General features: G+C 41.0%; 1 protein-coding gene across 2 annotated transcripts in view; it reads left to right on the top strand.

Moving 5' to 3' along the window:
- Positions 1-20,765, top strand: part of ELP1 (elongator acetyltransferase complex subunit 1) — a 68,400-nt gene that overhangs the window by 2,200 nt on the left and 45,435 nt on the right. Inside the window, exons 1-7 of one of the 2 annotated variants that reach the window (XM_083174934.1) lie at positions 2,569-2,818; positions 3,659-3,826; positions 5,623-5,775; positions 10,266-10,347; positions 11,207-11,287; positions 11,405-11,490; positions 14,215-14,314. In XM_083174934.1, the coding sequence (XP_083031060.1) occupies positions 3,677-3,826; positions 5,623-5,775; positions 10,266-10,347; positions 11,207-11,287; positions 11,405-11,490; positions 14,215-14,314 (652 nt within the window). In that variant the 5' untranslated portion in view covers positions 2,569-2,818; positions 3,659-3,676. Of the gene's footprint in view, positions 1-2,568; positions 2,819-3,658; positions 3,827-5,622; positions 5,776-10,265; positions 10,348-11,206; positions 11,288-11,404; positions 11,491-14,214; positions 14,315-20,765 lie in introns of those variants that run through there. The other variant, XM_083174931.1, reaches the window with a different exon arrangement.

Here is a 20,765-nt window from a genome sequence, read left to right as displayed (position 1 = left end):
GCCAGTGTCCGGTCACTCAGGTATTCAGCCAGGTCTTCATTCGGGGTGCACCTTTTCAAGCAACACATTTCGAGTCAGTCCTGAGACTTTTTCAAGGTTAGGATACTAATTCCTCTCCCTGGGCTCCTTTTATGCCCATTAAATTGCAATAAATCATTGTAGCTGTGTGCTGTTACAGATTGACTACATTCCCCATAATGCCCTTTCCTGGAAGTCCAAACAGTCACGTGGTCGTAGGGTGACCAACTCATCCCTTTAATCCGGGACACATTAATTACACAGGTTCTGTGGCTGGCTTTCACCTGGTTTTAAACTGCCACACCTCAAGACTCCATTTCACCTGGTTTTAAACTGCCACAGAACCTGTGTAATTAATATGTGTCCCGGATTAAAGGGATGAGTTGGTCACCCTACGTGGTCGTAACCATGCAGATTCATTGGTTGCGCTTCTGGTCGCAGCAGTTCTCCTGCTAGGACGGACTCTGTTTCCCAGAGTCCTGCCATCTAGCAATTTGTGGTCACATGATCGTCTTTGTCCAATGGACTGTCTTTCCCCTCTCTGATATACGCTCTCTGTATATCTGTTGGTGTTGGTTACCATGGCGATAGTCCGTCCAGCGGATAAACTTATAATGGTGCTATCTATTTTAATTTTGATTGCACCATCATCCTAATACATAAAGGATAAGAGTAACATAAGAATCACAATAAAACCACTATAATGTATTTCATATTTAAAACACAAATGCATCCTCATTTAAATATACACTTGCAGTTCATATTGATAAATAACTAAAAACCTAGGGGGCTTGATGGCATTTTTTGCACCTTCGGAAGGACTGGAGTGACTGGTTCTTTATTCAATAAAAAAGATGATTCATTCTCGGTCAAAATGCCTGGAGATTTGTATTTTTCAATAAGACATATTAAATCATTAATTATCCTATCCGTAGGGTCTTTTTTCAAAAGCTGATAAGTACTGGTGTCACTAAGCTGACGATTTATTTCTGCATCACAATCTTCTTTGGACATGATGACCACAACCACCCCCATTTTTCAGCAGGTTTAATAATTATTTCAGTATTTTCTTGTAGTGCTTTTAATGCCTGTCTCTCTTTGAATGTTAGATTTTTCTTAGGAATTTTCCTATCAATCTTTTCAAAATCCTTGATCACTATTGGCACCAGGTTCACTCCTAGTTATGCTAATATTTTTATGGGCCAATGTGAGAGAAACAATATGTGGAGTAACAACCCATATGGAGGGAACTTGGTGTTCTGGCGTAGATATATTGATGATGTCTTTTTTATATGGAATGGAACTGAAGAGCTTTTAATGGAATGTTGTTCATTTTTAAATTCCAATAATTTAAATATAGAATTCACCTTTTTATGCAGTAGGAAGGAGACTTACATTTTAGACCTTACAGTTTATATCAGTAATGATGCCATCCAAACAAAAAATTATGTAAAACCAACTGACTCTGGGTCCTTTATATCAACTACCAGATGTCATCATCCTAACTGGCTAGACGCAATCCCAGGAGGCCAATTTAGGCGAATAAAAAGAAACTGTTCAGAACAGGGAACCTTTGAGACACAAGCAGAGATTTTACAAACTAAATTTGAGGCATCGCAGTAATCTAAAGAATTAATTGAAAGAACAAAAAAGAAGTCTCCTTAATTCCTCAAGAAAACCTATTGGAAATAAAACAGAAAAGGACAGGAAAAAAACATTCTGTAGGAAACTGGGCTTTTATTACGACATACAATAGTCAATATAAGAACATAGAACGTGTCCTAAAAAAAACACTGGAATATAATTCAAAAAGACCCAGTAATCGGACATCTTCTACCGGCAAAACCTAAGTGTGTATATAGAAGAGCACCCAACCTCAGTACGGCCCTAGTACATAGCACTTTACCACCCAAAATACCCACAACAATCAAATCAAAAGGGTTTTTTAGATGTGGGGGATGTATCGGCTGCAGGCACATAGATGGAACAAATAAAAAGCTCACTGAGATTTATATTAATGGACACCAGTTCAAAATAATAGACTTCATAACCTGCAATACCAAGAATGTAGATTATGGGATACAGTGTGCATGTGGACTATGGTATATTGGCCGCACAAGCAGGCCACTAAAAGTTAGATTAAGTGAACACATACGTAACATTAAAAAAGACCTCTGCACACCTGCCCTGTCAGACCATTAAAAAAAAATACCATCAAAGCAATGTATCAGCAATTACAAAGTTTTGTGGTTTAAGATGGGTAAAGGGCCACTGGAGAAAACGGACTTAGGAAGTCAACTAGCGAGGATGGAAATTAAACTTATTTATGAGCTCAGCACCTTACAGCCAAAAGGGTTGAATATTGATTACGAACTGAAATGGTTTTTATAATAGGTTTTTAGTTATTTATCAATATGAACTGCAAGTGTATATTTAAATGAATTTGTGTTTTAAATATGAAATACATTATAGTTGTTTTACTGTGATTCTTATGTTATTCTTATCCTTTATGTATTAGGATGATGGTGCAATCAAAATCAAAATAGATAGCACCATTATAAGTTTATCCACTGGACAGACTATTGCCATAGTAACCAACAGATATACAGAGAGCGTATATCAGAGAGGGGAAAGACAGTCCATTGGACAACGGCGATCATGTGGCCACAAATTGCTAGACGGCAGGACTCTGGGAAACGGAGTCCGTCCTAGCCGGAGAACTACTGAGATCGGAAGTGATGCGTCGGAGCACAACCAATGAATCTGCATAGTCACGACCACGTGACTGTTTGGACTTCCGGTAATGGGCATTATGGGGAATGTAGTTGATCTGTAACAGCACACAGCTGCAATGATTTATTGCAATTTAATGGGCATAAAAGGAGCTCAGGGAGAGGAATTAGTATCCTAACCTTGAAAAAGTCTCAGGACTGACTCGAAACGCGTTGGTTGAAAAAGTGGACCCCGAATGAGGACCTGGCTGAATACCTGGCTGGTGTGATTTGCCCCGGGACTTAGCACACATGCTTGTAAGAACTGCCCTGTCAGTTCCTACCATTCTGGTAATTTCAGCAGCTCCTCTAGTTTGGGATTAATCCACCCTTGTCACTATCTCCTATGCATTTTAATATCTGATTGTATCAGTTGTTTGGGGAGAAATTGACTTACATCCAAATGGTAAAATATAAGTATTTTATTTTATTTATTTAAGTTGTACTTCACTATAGATGCTCTCATTTTTCTCCATATGACTATTCATGCTGTGGGAGAAAAAAGGAGTAATTCAAAACTGAACCCTATGCGCCTGGGAAAGATATGTAGCAATATTTCTTTTAATTTTTTTAGGTTACCTTATATTTTCATGTCCGCCGGAAAACTGGTGTACTTTGAGGGAATCCATATGGATGGCCAGCAGTCAGAAGACAGCAGCATCCCAAAATTGAAAAAATTCCTAACTAACCCTAATGGGGCATACACATGGGGCAATTGTAGGGCTATTTCTAAGCAATCTGACTAGATGAACCCTTAAATAAATTACTCTTTAATTTAGAATAACATAAATATTTTTATACCTACTGTACAACTTCTATTAATACCTTTTTGTAACTTTATTGTAAGTGATTTTTTTTTCTTTCCTCAGCTCTTTTATAGAATCAATATGCGAAACCTGAAGTTACTCAAGTCTTTGCAATGTGGGACAGCGCAAGGCATGGGCTCACCACAATGCAGCTCCATACGTACTGACACTGGAACAGTCCTCATTGGATCAAACTATGGCTTTGTGGAACTGGACCCTGTTACAGAGCAGGTGGCTAAATCTTTTCTCTTAATATTACTGGCGCTGATGATTGCTACCGTGGGTCACCACAATATAGTACAATAGTGATGCTCTATCAAGAAAAATCTACTTTTAAGGCAAAGCTCACTGTACATTATATATTAGAATGTTGAAAATGGTATTTTAAGCTGAAACCTAACACCTTAAGGCAGGGCGAATTTTTTGGGGGGGTGAGATGAGGGTTTATGTAATTGTTTTCACGTTGTATTCTAAGGGGAAAATGTACACATGGGATGTTGGGCAACCAATCAGAATCAACTCTGTGTTGTGAATGGATCTTGCAATTAGTTGCTCTGCGTAAGAGCTAACAATTTTGATTGATATGAATCAATTTCAGATCGATCTCGATATATGGTGGGCTTACAGGTCTAAAACACACATTTACTAACCGATGAGGTTTTTTTTATATTCATTTTAAAATGTTAATAAATGTGAGTTGTATCCCTGCAAGCACAGATGGACCCTTTGAGGGACAACGTTGCTGTGAGAGATGTGGAAAATATCCACTAAAAATGCCAGCGTTGCTCACAGCAACTGTTCTTGTTTGGCGCAATATTTAACTAAATTTCAATTACAGTAATTGACTTCAGATCATTTGACAGCAAAAACTAAAGTACTTCATATGACTTGTACGACTTTGTAGTGGATATTGTCAGATCTCTCACAGCAGTGTTGGCACTGAAATTGAATCAAATCAGTCAAAATCGACCTTCCCATAATCCGCATCTTACAGCAGTACAGGAAGGTAACAAAGTTAAAAGCAGAAAATGACCGTTGTTTCTTCCATTCCTTTCAAAATGTGCTCTGAGAAATAAAATATGGTACATGGATTGCACTAAACCTGTTTAGGAAATACTTTGTTAAGGTGCCCATACACTTATCCAATATGTCCCATTTTCACACGATTTGATAAATTGTGTGAAAAGTGTCATATCGTATGTGTTTTATGTCTGGATGCAGTCCGCTGTGAATCGGATCTGGAGATTCAGATCCTTTGCATACGATACATCGTATGCAAAAGGAGCACACCCGTTTTGATCCTGCTGCCCGGGAGCCCAGCAGGTAGTTGGCTGGGTGTCGCATGTGAGGTATGAATGTGTTACCTTGCAGTAGTGTATGGGGCCCTTAAGGCTTAACTTGAAAAGTGTTATTTCATCTGAGAAACAACATGTGTTGCATTTTCTCTTGTCTGTCTATCTAGGTGGCTACTTACTACACCACATCCTTATGGGGCCCATACATCTGCAACTGATTGCTGCAATCCCCTGATTTCCCCAATGCCGGGGTCTGGGTATCAGTAATTTTAACCTGTTGCATTTGCACAATTTATCGATCCTGACCAAAAAAGTGATCTGGAACAACACATTGGGGATTGCTAACATACAAAACTTCTCTAATTCCCAAACTGAAAACAGATAATTCATACAGATCGGCAGATGGGGTTGGGGAATCCGGGAAATGTGACGCTGATGTATGACCGCCAATAAACGTAATAAAGGTCATGAATTATTGCAAACTGCATTTCCTGGATTCCTCAATCCAATCTACTGATCAAAAACACAGATTAGCAGCAACTGATGTTTGTCAATCCACCAGGGCAATCCACCTGTGCATTAAAGATCCCTGATTTGCTAATTATGATTACAAAAATGGATGGGGAATTGTTTTTGATTCTGAGCTTTGTTTTACAATTTTAATCTTTCAGACACATACTGTATTGTGTGCTCACTTTTATCAATACATTACTTTTTTTTGTCTCACTGCAGATCATTGTTGATGTTTCATTAACAGCGGAGAGCTTTCTACCAGAAGACGGCAGTGGCCAGGTTGTTGGGATACAGGATGTTCCTGACCAGCAGTCAGTGTGTATTGCCACTGCTACGGGTGATGTCATTTTGTGTGGCCTCAACACTGGTCAGGTAATTTTCATGACAACGTTTATGATTTGTTTGTTAGGTCAGTGCAAACAAAATAGATCCCTGATATGCGCCTATTCTTGGGATGCATACATTATGTCAAAGGTCAAAATGTCAACATATTGTTGAATTGTCGACATGTTCACAATGAAGATAAGTAAAGTACACATGATAGGGACATACTGCTGCAACCGCAGTTTTACAACATTAGCTGCAGCCGACGAGTAGACTTAGTTTTAAGTAAGATACTTGCCTCCGAAATCACCGATTTGTCAGTGTTGTTAGCATGTCAGTATGTCATCAGTGTTGACATGCTGAATGTCAACAAATTATGTCTAATTGTCGACAAAATATGTATATATATATATATATATATGTATATATATATATATATATATATATATATATATATATATATATGTATATGTATTTTTTTTTTCATTACTTTCCTTTCTTTATTTTTCCCTTTACTTTGTGTTTATGAAATTCTTCATAAGAGCTTTGCTGGAGTGGAGGGAAGGGGTAGCATAAGCACTCATGAAGTTCTGTTTCACATCTCCCACCTACTATGGACCCTCAGGGGAGGAGTGGGAGAGTAGTTCACCAGGTCAACTGTGCTCCAGGAGTTGCTCCAGTCTGTAGCACTATAGTAGAAGGATGACACACGGCTTGCAGCCAGGGCGCTGGTCATGTGCGGGGACATTATTGAACTTACCCGTGCACTAGTATCTTGACTGGGTGGGTGGTTATGGGAGGCAGCAGGAGGGTGCAAGAGGCAGTGGACAGGTGGATGGCGCCATGTAAGCTGCTGCTGCTCACCCGACGCTGTCCTCCCTACCTCAATCTGACTTATTTTCATTAGAGAAGAAGGTAACTGTAACTTCAATGATGAGCGCTAGAATAAACAAATGGTGGTACTCCCCTGATTTTGTTGTTCTCCCACGGTGCTCCTCCAAAGATTTATTGGGAGTAGTGTATGTGGAGAGAAGAATTGGTGGAGATACCTCGTGTAATACTGATAAATCAATTCGTATATTTATATAAACAGTCCTCTAAGTATGTAGAAATGGTAATATATACGGGGAGTTCTCCCCTTCTCAAGTTACTCACAAGTGTCGGAGTAAATCAGGCGTGTCATAAAGTTCTTATTGCATCCAAAGAATTCTGCAGTCACCACTAAGATAAAAGTAGTTTGACTTTATTACAATATTAAAATAGTAGGTGTAGAACAAATGGGGTACTCATCTTATGGGTTCGCAGGGGTCAGCTGAAAGGTGGTGTCACCAGGAAGTGACGGGGCCCCGTTTCCTGGAGTGGTCAGCCGTCCTTTGTCCCCAAAGTGGTGAGATCCCCCAATACAGGTCAGTCAGCACCTTGGGTGCTGACTGACCTGTATTGGGGGATCTCACCACTTTGGGGACAAAGGACGGCTGACCACTCCAGGAAACGGGGCCCCGTCACTTCCTGGTGACACCACCTTTCAGCTGACCCCTGCGAACCCATAAGATGAGTACCCCATTTGTTCTACACCTACTATTTTAATATTGTAATAAAGTCAAACTACTTTTATCTTAGTGGTGACTGCAGAATTCTTTGGATGCAATAAGAACTTTATGACACGCCTGATTTACTCCGACACTTGTGAGTAACTTGAGAAGGGGAGAACTCCCCGTATATATTACCATTTCTACATACTTAGAGGACTGTTTATATAAATATACGAATTGATTTATCAGTATTACACGAGGTATCTCCACCAATTCTTCTCTCCACATACACTACTCCCAATAAATCTTTGGAGGAGCACCGTGGGAGAACAACAAAATCAGGGGAGTACCACCATTTGTTTATTCTAGCGCTCATCATTGAAGTTACAGTTACCTTCTTCTCTAATCCTATGTAAAGGGTCTTGTGTTACCCTTCTACTGTCACTTTAAACAAGAGCTGCTTCAAGCGCAATCTGCACCTTCTCACCCTTTCTTTTCTATACTGACTTATTTTCATGTTGGATTGAGATTGACGGAAACATGGCCAAAATCTTTTGGCAATGGCTGTGTTTCCATCAAAAGCAAGTGGATTAGCAGCTATTCCGCCAGTCCACCTGATTTTTGGCAGGTCGGAACATTCCGACCTGCTGAAAAAAAAACCAGCTAGCATTTAATAGATCGGAATTCCTTCCCGGTAGAAACTTGTGGGCAAAACGATGTAGCAGTGCACCGGACTGGCAGAGGCGTGTCAGCCTTGCATAGACCGTGGGATTCCTACTCCCATTTTAAAGTATGTCTTTCATCCTGAGGTGTACTGACTATGGAGCGCCACAGTATTTAAACCCAGTGTCTGAGGTCCCATTCACTTGCCCGCCTAGAAGCCCCGTTCTCCATATTGGAGATCAGCTAGATTCACAGCGATAAATATCCAACAGACTTACCTTTTTGAATTTATTATAGAGTCATTTAAAACACATTCAACATGATTATTCAACATGAATATATATATATATATATATATATATATATATATATATATATATATATATATATATATATATATATATATACAGTCACTCAGGTCTAATGTAAGCTGTAGATGATACCCTGCCCCGTTGCCAACCACTGGAGGTTTTTGGAAAACACCTTCAATATACCATATAGAAAGCACGGGCACTCAGGGACTGCAGATAAGTGTGAAGTATGGGATCAATTTTATTCCATTCTGGTCAACGTTTCGGGGTCAAACCCCTGTCGTCAGGACATATAATATGGTGTACATGGTGTATGTCCTGACGATGGGGGATTGACCCCAAAACGTTGCCCAGAATGGAAAAAAAATTGTCCCATGCTTCACACTTATCTGCAGTCCCTGAGTGCCCATGCTTTCTATATGAGATATGTGTGTATATATATATATATATATATATATATATATATATATATATATATATATATATATATTATGTGTGTGTACATTTGATGAACTTTCATCCCAATATTGAAGATCTGTGTTAAGTGTTCAGCCACAGACACCGTTCTATATACAAGGTGTGCCACTCCTAACCTGGATATTATTGGGGACAGTACTTTTAAAATCATTTATATCAAAGCTTTATGTTAGAGAATTAATTTCATTGCAATTAAGATCCATCTTTTAGTGTTAACGGTATTTTGCTTATTATATTGCTATACAGGATTCTCATTATATATTTTTATTAATGTTCTTTTTGTAATATGTATTTCATGTGTAATGTTATGTAAATTTATGTTATATGACTAGTCAGTACAAAATAGAAACATTGAAGTTTTTTCAAATTATTTGTGTGCAGAATTCATTCATGACAGCATTTAGTAGTGATTACCAAAAAATAAGCACAGAAAGCTAAATTTCTTTTCATTTGTAATGCCTGTAATGCAGCTGTTGTATATGTGAACATATGTAGGCAGGTTTTGATTGGTCTATGGTCTGAATATATTCTTCGATGAGCGGTGACAAAATGCATTAGGGCGGGGCTTAGCGACGCACTTACCTGCACCTAGGCTACATCCACCTCTGTCTGCCTTCTGCTCTGGCTGCCTGCTTGTCAAGGCACATGCCAGTGTCAGCGGCTTCGAAGTGGTCCCCGCCATCTGTTTGGACGGCTGAAGGAGTATATGCCTGGTCATTGTACGTACACATCTTGTGGTAACTAGCCCACAGAGTTTTTTACTTTGGTACAAGCAATTTTATTATTGTCATGGATACTGTGTTCTTATCTGAACAAATCTTTTACGCACTATGGAGCGCCCCTTCTTTTGTTTCCAATTTTAATAAAAATACGTCAATAAAAAGTATTTGATGTTTATGATTTATTTTTTTTATTGTAAAGTGGCCTCAAATCACCATGTATTTCTACTTTTTTGGGGTGGTTTTTATTTAATTCCATTGTAATTGAATGAAAATTTGTAAGATTTTTACATTATTTAAAAAAATGCACAAATCAGACATTTGACACCTTTTAAAAGCATCTAGTCTTATACTTATGTACACTAATAGCCTTCTATGTGATTCCGCTAACAACAGTTGACTTTTTTGGTGTCCAATGAGGTCTCCCTACTTTTTTATTATTTTGCATTTGTGAGTACAGCGGACTGGCCTTTCTAGTTTAATTGCTCTAATCTTGGGTGCCTGCATGAAGTCAAAATGTGCAAGTTTTGCCTTCTGAAGACTCGCAGCTAATTGAATTGCCCCACATAGTACATATAAATGTATTTACTAGTGCGCTGTCACCTTTTGGTTTAGGACTTAACCCCTCATATCCCCACAGATTCTCTGAATAAAAATATGTTGCGTTGAGCAAAATATTCCTTTTATTTCAATGTTAATTGCAATAAATAAAACTACTTTAATACCACTAGTAATTTATTGCATAAATATGAATAATGAGAATATTTTATCTCTCCTGTCTTTTATAAAAATGTCTGCATGGGGTTTGTATAAGTTTCTTTTGTTTTTGCTTGCAGTTGGAATGTGTTGGCAGTGTGGATAGTGGTATTATTACCATGAGTTGGAGCCCTGATCAGGAGCTTGTACTTCTTATCACAGGTATATATTCTGCGATGTGTATGTGATGTTTTATATACAGAGTTCATAACACTACTAAATACAATATTGTTTTATGTTTCAAAATCATGTCAGTCCTCAGCTATTTATATAAATCAAGCACAACTTGCAATACAATGTATCATGTTTTAAATCATATTGTTATTTTTATTTATTTCTTTTATTTTTGTTATCGTTAACATAGAAATATATAATTTGATGGCATATAAGAACAATTTGGCGCATCTAGTCTGCCCCTTTTTTAACCATATTGTTTAGTCGAACCTTATTTAATCCTTAATTCTTCAGATTTCCCATGAACCTACCTCCCTCTAAGTTCAGTGCATGTCCTTGTGTTCTTGTGTTTGTCTTCATGTGAAGAATGTTTCCCTCCTGGACCTTGTTAAAACTCTTGATATATTTGAACGTTTCTAACATATTCCCCCGCTTTCCTTCTCTGCTCTAAACTATACATATTGAGATTTTTTTAGTCTTACTGTGTATGTTTTCGTGATGTAGGTCATGCACCATTTTAGTTGCCCTTCTTTGTACCATTTATATACTTCTGAAGATATGACCTCCAGAACTGGACACTGTGGGTGAGATTTACCAAACTAAAAATGCTGTAAAAAGCCAGTTTTCTGGGTTTTTACCGCATTTTCATATGCAGCAAAGCCCTACCGCCTTTGCTGCGGGGGGTTACGCCAGTTCTATATGGCGTAACCCTATGGAAGCCTATGGGCTTCCCTTAGTGCCAAATCCTTCTGTGTGTATGCACCTTTAAATAAAGTTTTTATATATTAAGTATTTGATATGGTAATCAATGCTATCATGACCAATAGCTTATTTTTTATTATTGAAGGTCAGCAGACACTTATTTTGATGACAAAAGATTTCCAACCAGTTGCTGAAGTACCCATACACCAGGATGACTTTGGGGAAGGTAACTCTCTCTTATGTTATGGCCTCTTACCGACACAGATACGTTTCTATATTTGCTATAATTATCCTCTACACTATAAAGATTCAAAAAATACTTCTTTTTTATTAACTTCAACAGGAAAATTTATCACGGTTGGTTGGGGCAAAAAAGAGACCCAGTTCCATGGATCTGAAGGAAAACAGGCAGCTCGACAGAAAGTAAAGGTAGCGCATCATCTTACTATTGATAAGAACAGATTATAAACATGCTTTGTATTGTAATATGTCATTTAATTAAATTAAAATATATCTATAATAAGTTAAAATGCTTCTGACGTATGTGAACGTTTGTGAGAGTTTTCCTGAGCAGATATTCTGACACATTAATATTTTGAATACAGTTGTAACGCTTTTATTATATAAATATCTATAATTTATCCAGGTTTGTTATGTTGTTCCCCAGAATAGATAAAACATCATACAAAATATTTGGTTTAAAGAAAATACTGTATTTTATTGTATTATAAATAAAACTCCAATCGGTACTTGTTTCCTAGCACGGCGCCCATCGCATCATATACCATAAGACTAAATATGGTATACCATGGGATGCGATGCAACGCGATATTGTACAATAAAAAATCGAATCGCATCGTATGCCATACAATGGCAAACAATGCGATGGTATACAATTTTTTATTGTACAACCACCCTGATGGGTCCTTACAATGTTAAATGCCCCCCCCCCCCATTGTCAACGCCACCCCCAGGATCAACGCCAACCCGGAGCTTGGTGAGCGCAGCGGTATGCGTCCTCCGACCTTTTCATACCCCTACTATCCACATCGGCGTGGAGTTGATTTAAGATAGTGTGGCGAGCTTGAAGCGTGGCAAGCGCAGCAAGCCCCGCGAGGGGACGCGCAATACATGTAAAGTAATACGCATCCCCTCGCGGGGCTCGGTGGCTCGCTGCGCTCGCCACACTATATAAAATAAGCTCCACGCCGACGTGTATAGTGGGGGTATGAAAAGGTCGGAGGACGCGTATCCGCTACGCTCGCCACGCTTCGGGTTGGGAGTGGCGTGGGGGTGCATTTAACATTGTAAGCACCCATTAGGGTGCTTATACAATTAAAAAACGTATCGCATCGCATGCATCTTATGTGGCTATATGGCATGCGATGCGATCGCATAAGATGCCATAAGATGAAAATCTTGGGCGCCGTGCTAGAAAACAAGTACCCTCCAATCTTCTTATAATTCATAGCAAATTCAAAGACTTTTTTTCTGTGGATAGACTTTTATTTACAACCTCTCTTATGGCTTGTTAAGCCGCAGCTGCCCCTCAGTCACATTACCAATATGTTCATACTGTAGCTTATCAGAGCATAGTTTTCTTAAATATTGACATGCAACAGGATTTACCTGTTTACACAATCTGATACACTGTCCGGCGACCACCGATTCGGTATCGGCAAGCGCTGGGGGTGATTGCATTGACTGGCAGGGAGGGAGGTATGGTGGTGGGTGGAACGTGGGTCGTGTTGCATTGAGCAGCATCGCTCTCGTTCCGACTTTCTGTTTCCGATGCTGCATGACTGTGCACCGTAATCTGGTGCGATCGAACACTGTGCGATTTGCACTAACTTGCTATCGATCTTTAACTATATAGTCTAAATCGCCACTTGTGTACACAGAATAAGTAACCTGGTTACAGGTCTACCTACTCTGAAAATTCTCCCCTACTAGAGTCTCTCATAATATTTGATTGCAACACTGATATTCTGATGAAAACTTTCATATAAATACCAATTCATATTAATTATTATATTCTATTAAATCATAATCCATTGTAATTTAGTTGCAGTATTTTTTTCGAATTGTATCCAGTGTGGTGTTATGTGGCATTCCTCTGCTTTTTATTAATTCTGTTATGTATTGTCCCTTAGTTAAGTACATTATATAGTATATGCTGTTTTATATCAGTACTACTGATGTGGTTAACTGCGGCTAACCTAAGTGTTCTTGATTAGAATTGCACCTATGGCATTTTTCACTAATGCCTTGTACACATTAGATAATATTTTAAACTATAATCGCCAGTCATAACAACATTTTCAATTATAGCATCTAGAGTGTACGCACTATGGGCCAGATGCACTAAGCTTCAAGTGTAGAGTGATAAACAACCAGTCAATCGGCTCCTGCGTGCCATGTTACAGGCTGGAGCTGGTTGTTATCACTCCCTCCATTTTACCACTTTTTGAAGCTTAGTGCATCTGGCCCTATATCTTTAATGTTGCACACTACTGCGGGTCATTAGTGATGTCTTCGATATGGTAACCTGACGAAAATTTGAAGTAATAAATTGAAACGTTGCTGCTATCTCCTGTTGGCTAGCTTTGTTCTGGATTACAATTGCCACGAGTGCCTCACCACAAATCTCCTACCAATCCTCTGTGTAGGCACCGGCGCTGCTGTTTTTGCTGTTACAAGGAGTGCCAAACCCCTGTCCTCTATATATATATATATATATATATATATATATATATATATATATATATATATATATATATATATATATATATATATATATATATATATATATATATATATATATATATATATATAGATCTATATATATATATATATATATATATAGATCTATATATATATATATATATAGATAGATAGATAGATATCTATATCTATATATATATATACATGCATCTCAATCTGAAGATCTCATCGAGGACAGCTATACTTCTGAGTTTGGACACGGATGATATATTTTGTAAAATCGTTGTCGATGACGATGCATGATGCATGCTACTGCGTGCCATCAGCGACATATTCAGTCGGCCATCATTGGCAAGACCTAGCGGAAGAAGCATGGGTTGTTTAAACAGTGGATTAACATTAATAATATTATTTTAAATATCCTACTAGACTGTTCAGCCGGCTTTGCCCTGGGATGACCGTAGACCTCGAGTTACCTGGAGAGGGGATGGACAGTTATTCGCAGTGAGTGCCATCTGCCCTGAAACAGGTAATGTAATCTGTAAAAGTGTGAGTCTGCAAGAGTGGTCTGAATATGGATACAGTATACAGGTTAATGTAGTAATAATAATGTAATAGCTTACCAGTTGCATGCATCCACAAACACAATGGGGCAGTGTAAAAGAGCCAGACACCAATCACATTGTCACTAGAACAAATGCAGGAGCGCTTTCCATGTGTAGTGTTCTTTCCGGCACAGTTGCCTTTGGAACAGGTTTCATTAATGAGAAGAGAGGTGTGATTTAGCGGCAGAGTTTGAGAAAATTGGATAGGGTTTTGACTGCTTAGAAATAGGCAAAATTCTGAGTTGTACATTTCTATAAAACTCTACTTTCTCCTTCATACTTCATGGCAGCCATTACATTGGGTTCATCCCTCTCTCCTCTCCAATTAGACAGGTAGTTTTTTCCCTTAGGATCCAGCCCCTCCTCTATATAATCTGGCACCTCCCCATAGACCATAGTCTTTTTCCTGTCTCCTTCTGTCTGACAGGTAGTCAGTTAGTTTATCTTTATTATTTTTTTTTTTTTTTTCTTATATATACCCGGTAGGCTGGTTATGCTATCGGAGACCTGGGCGGTCAGGCTGGTGGTGCCTCAAGCCTAAGTATGTCCGGGGCCGGTGGCAAGGACATTAACTGGTAACCCTCAGCGTCCCTCCCCGCTGGTGCGTGTAAGTATTACCTCAGTCAGGTATCCGGCGTCTCCTACGTCTCCCGGTGTCCGTATGCAGGCCCCGACTCGCATGGTGAGCGCGCTGGGCTCCCTCGGCAGTCCGGTCTCAGGCTGCGCCTGGAGACGCGCGTCACTTCCGGCGGATGCACGCGGCGTGCGGGTCACGGCCGCGTGCGTTCCAGCTACGCGGAAGTACGCGCCAGGCTGACTGGCGCCGGCGGGAAGGAGGGGGACGCTGGCTGCTCGGGCGGCATGTATTTAAAAGGCGCCTGGTCGGTGTTACAGGTGCGGGGCTGTGTTTTGTGGACACAGGACGTTTTGGTCTGGTAGAAGCCAGGAACTGTTACCATGGAGGATGCCTCTCAGAAAAATGTTACACCGCCGCCCAGGTAAGTCCTCTCATAGAGGACACGCTATTCATGCCAGTTGTCAGTCAGATAGTTAGTATCTTTCTCTTGTTTTTAGTGTGCCTTCAGTGCCCAGAAAGAAAGTGGCTAAGACTAAGAATACTAAAGTCTGTCCAGGATGTGATAGAGCTTTTGTCGGAGAGACAGTGCTGTGTTTAGAGTGCCTGACAAAAAGAGATGTTGGAATGAATATATCGGCCCAATTAGCTGAAATGAGAGACTGGATGAAGACAAATTTTATTTCCAAGGAGGAATATGCAGGGAATAAAAGGTCCAGGTCCCAGACTAGCCTTGATAAGGATGACGGGGATGTGTCTGTGCATGATGATGTGGACAAGGAGGAGTCTGGTGGCTCATCAGCTGAATCAGGCGAAGTGTTGGAGGACGAGCGTCTGTTTAATGTGGAGTTGGTAGAGGCAGTGCTAAAAAATCTTTATAGGACACTTAACTATAAACAGCCTGCAAAGTCTGAGTTTGATGCATTGTTTGAGGATCGATCCAAAAAAGGGAGATCTTTTCCAGTACACAAAGTTGTGAAGGATATCCTAGCTAAAGAGTGGCAGGGTGTCGACAAGAGAGTGGGGTCGACTAAGAGAATTCAAAAAATGTTTCCCATTGAGGATGAAGAATTCATTAAATGGTGTAATATACCCAAAGTCGACGCAGCAGTGTCAGAAGTGACGACTCGTACTACCATTCCCCTTGAGGATGGGGCGTCACTCAAGGACGCAATGGATAAGAAAATGGAGAGTGCTCTGAAAAGATTACACATCTCCGCCTCAGTCTCGCTAAAATCAGGAGTGGCCTTGGCCTCCCTCTCTCGGGCTCTCAGGATCTGGTGTTCTGCCTTACAGGAGGACATACAGGAAAAGGTTTCCCGGGATCAGATCTGCAAGAGTCTTACCCAGATTCAGCTAGCGGTGGACTATATGTGTGAGGCCTCTCTAGATGGTCTTGATTTTGCAGCAAAATCCCTGACATCAGGGTTGGTGGCCCGCAGGGCTTTATGGCTTAAGTCATGGGCGGCAGACTCCCATTCAAAGAACAAGCTAGCGACATTGCCTTATGAGGGTGCTTTCCTTTTTGGCAGTCGTTTGGATCAGATGATTCAAAGAATGTCAGGTGGTAAATCAGTCAGATTACCACAGGATAGAAGAGGGAGGTTTTCCTCATATTCTTCCAGACAAACGTATAGACAGGCCAAATCCTACAGGCCAGGCAGGTCTGTCCGGGACAGATACGCGCAGGGGACGTCCAGAGCCTTTTTTCGGTGGTACGTCAAGAAAAGAGGCGAAAGTTCTGGAGCCACACAGAAGCAGTGACGGTGGTCCCATGGTGGAGCAGGCCCAGGTAGCTGGAAGGCTGTTGGGTTTCGCTCGCATCTGGGAACAAACCGTCCGAGACAAATGGGTTCTGGAGGTAGTCAAGACGGGCTATCGGCTGGAATTCATGTCAAGGCCAAGAATGGCAAAATTTTGTGTTTCAGAGATCCCAGTTTCGAAGATAGAAAGGGAAGCTCTAAATTTAAGTTTAAAGGGACTCATCGCGTCAGGAGCAGTGGTGGAAGTCCCGGAGGAAGAGAAAGGGTCCGGTTTTTATTCTCGTCTTTTCATAGTCAGCAAGAGTTCTGGAGGTTACAGAACTATATTAGATTTAAGAAAATTAAACTTGCGCATAAAGAAGAGAAGTTTCCACATGGAGACCACAAAGTCTATCCTGATGGGATTGAGAAGAAACGATTATATGGTCTCTATCGACCTAAAAGACGCCTACTTCCATATTCCCATTTTCCCAGGCGACAGAAAATATCTGCGATTCTGCATAGGTCACGATCATTACCAGTTCACCTGTCTACCCTTCGGCCTCACCTCTTCACCAAGGGTCTTTACCAAGGTTCTAGTGGTGTTGATAGAAGAACTGAGAAAAAAGAAAGTCATGATATGGGCATATCTAGACGATCTGTTGATTGTGGCACCGTCAGAAGAAGAGGTGATCACAGCAAGGGACTACACCATTCAGTTTCTTCAAGAACACGGGTGGCTATTGAATTGGGAGAAGAGTTGTCTGAGGCCAACACAGAGTCTTCAGTTTCTGGGGGTGTTGGTGGATACCGTAAGGTTCCAAATGTCCTTATCCACAAAGAGATGCGAGAAAATCCAACAACTAATCTCGACAATCTACGAGGAGGATCGCATACCACTCAGATCAGCAATGAGCCTTTTAGGGATGATGGCGTCTACGGTGGACATAATCCCATGGGCCAGATGGAGGATGAGGCCTCTCCAGTGGTCCCTCCTTGGTTACTCGAGAAGACTGGTGCCGCTGGAAAGGAAGATAAAAATCTCAGAGGCAGTCAAAAAATCCCTAATATGGTGGGAGGCCGATCAGCTAGTACCAAGAAAGTCTTCACTGGCAAGCCCCCGTTACAGGGTGATCACCACAGACGCCAGTGCCATGGGTTGGGGGGCTCATGGTCTGGGCAGGACATGCCTAGGTCTGTGGTCCCTTCGAGAGTCAGAGTTTTCCTCCAATCACAGGGAACTAAGAGCCGTCTGGAAGGCAATAGAATTCTTCAGCGAAGATATCAGAGGTGCGCACCTGCGCATTTTTTCGGACAACGCCACTACCGTCTCCTATGTCAACAGATAAGGAGGTACACGGAGTCACGTGCTCTTAGAAGAGGTTCGAAACATCATGTGTTGGGCCGAGGAGAATCTGCTGTCAATATCAGCGCTCCATGTGTTAGGGGAAGACAATCAGCTCGCAGACTATTTGAGCCGCACGAGCGTGGTTCCGGGCGAGTGGGAACTGAAGGATTCAGTTTTTCAGAGAATAGTGGAGCAGTTCGGTCAACCGGAGGTGGATCTCATGGCTTCAGCGGCCAACAAGAAGCTGCCACAATTCTACTCCCGATACCCAACTTGGGGGTCAAGCGGAGTGGACGCCCTATCTCAGAGTTGGGAGTTTCACCTGGGGTATGTGTTTCCCCCAATTTCCCTCATTCACAGGACATTGTGGAAGATCAGAACAGAAGGGGTCCAAGTCATAGCCATTCTACCCTACTGGCCCAGGAGGGCTTGGTTCCCCATGTTAGAGAGCATGGCGATTGCGGGTCCAGTGTTTCTTCCAGTGACTCAAGATTTGCTCAAGCAGGGCCCAGTCAACTGTCAAGAGCCTCACAAATTGAATTTAGCGGCCTGGAAATTGAAAGGCGGCAGCTGAGAGACAAAAATTTATCCCCGGAAGTCATTGAGGTACTTCTCCAAGCAAGGAAGAAGATATCGTCAGAAATCTATTATAGAATATGGCGGGTGTTCGCAGCATGGTCCAAGGACAAGTTCAGTTTTCCTAAAGCAAACATTCCCCAAGTGTTACAGTTCCTTTGTGATGGGCTTAACAAAGGGCTTTCGGCTTCGACACTCAAGGTCCAGATATCGGCACTGAGTGTGCTGCTGGATAGGAAACTAGCGGAGCATAGTTTAATTAAAAGATTTTGCCAAGCTATCAAGAAAATCCGGCCTAGGATTAGGTCAATAATCCCCCAGTGGGATCTTAATTTAGTCTTGAATGGACTAATGGAGGCTCCGTTTGAGCCGTTGGACAGAGCGAAGTTAAAGTTTCTAACATGGAAGATGTTATTTTTAGTTGCAATAACCTCAGCAAAAAGAGTGGGAGATATTCATGCTCTGTGCATTAAAGAACAGTATTTGAAGATTTTCCCGGATCGGGTAGTATTGAGGACTAGACCGGCCTTTCTACCCAAGGTGGTTTCCTCATTTAATTTAAGTCAAGAGATTGTTTTGCCTTGTTTTTTCCAAAATCCTCTGACGAAGAAAGAGGAAAAGTTGCATACATTAGATGTCTTGAGAGCTATCAAGATATATCTACACAGGACAATGGGGTTCAGGAAGTCAGAAGCACTATTCGTGATTCCCCAGGGGGCAAAGAAAGGGTTGGCTCCGTCAAAACAATCAATGTCAAGGTGGCTAAAAGAGGTAATTGCCTTCACTTACAGAAAAGTTGGTCGTGAAGTTCCTGAGGGTATTAAGGCTCACTCAACAAGGGCAATGGCGGTTTCTTGGGCGAGAGAGGCCAAAGTTTCGGCTAAGGAAATCTGTCAAGCAGCCACCTGGTCTTCCTTGCATACCTTCTCTAAGCATTATGCATTGGATGTCGCGAGCCCTAGTTTTGGAAGTGAAGTTCTTAAGCAAGTCTTGGCTTGAGGTATAGTATAACCCACCCTACTGCTTTGGTACATCCCAATGTAATGGCTGCCATGAAGTATGAAGGAGAAAGCAAGGATTATACTCACGATAATACCTTTTCTTCGGAATACTTCATGGCAGCCCAAAAATTTGTTGGCCCTCCCTATTTGTGTTTTTCCCTAGGATCAGGACGGAGACAGTCAAAGACTATGGTCTATGGGGAGGTGCCAGATTATATAGAGGAGGGGCTGGATCCTAAGGGAAAAAACTACCTGTCTAATTGGAGAGGAGAGAGGGATGAACCCAATGTAATGGCTGCCATGAAGTATTCCGAAGAAAAGGTGTTATCGTGAGTATAATCCTTGCTTTTTGAAGAAATCAAACACTTCAGAGGCAGAAGTTGCATAGAGATGATATTTAGATCAACCCTCAGATAGAGATCCAGATGAGATTGCTCCTGTAGGATAGATTTGGGAGCTCTAGCAGCCAACGCAATAACAGACCATTATTTTGGTGGCTCAGGACTGGTCACATCAGTCGTTGTATTTAGTCATTCAGGGTCTTCTGATGGGGAGTCCCCTTAGCTTCTTCCAGACTGCCCAGACCTACTTTATCAGGGGCCATTCATCCTGCCTTATAGGGACTGCATTTGACGGTGTTGCTTTTGAGGCGAAGAATATTCTGGAAGCGGTTTTTCCAACCATGCTGAAGTCTTGCAAGCTGAGCTCAACATAACCACCTTATGGTGGACTTGTGCATCCTGGTACCAGAGGCATAAGTTTTCTCCTTCCTTTCATCTCTCCATAAGGTTTTTCACAATACTGACTGTGAAATCCCTGAAGGTAAATTTAGGTAGGGCTTAGGCTTCAAGGGGGTTAGAGTTAGGGTTAGGCTGTGGAAAGATATGGTTAGAGGGGTGGGTAAGGATTACGTGTATGTATTCTCATATGTAATAGACAGTACTAGGTATATCCCATTACTGTTTAATTTGTGTGCCACTAATTTTTAAACAGACTCAGCAATTTCTCTGCTTCAATCGTATTGCAGATAGCCTACTTTAGACAAACTGCTTGTTGATGATTAACAAGGACCAGATGGTTAATATGGTTCCCCAATTACTTAAGATGCATCATTAGTTAACTATATAAGGAGAC

The sequence above is a fragment of the Crinia signifera genome, chromosome 1 (assembly GCF_055691185.1).
Source record: "Crinia signifera chromosome 1, ASM5569118v1, whole genome shotgun sequence".
Lineage (NCBI taxonomy): Eukaryota > Metazoa > Chordata > Amphibia > Anura > Myobatrachidae > Crinia > Crinia signifera.
Note: the sequence above shows the minus strand (reverse complement) of the source record. Positions and strands in the feature narration are given on the sequence as shown.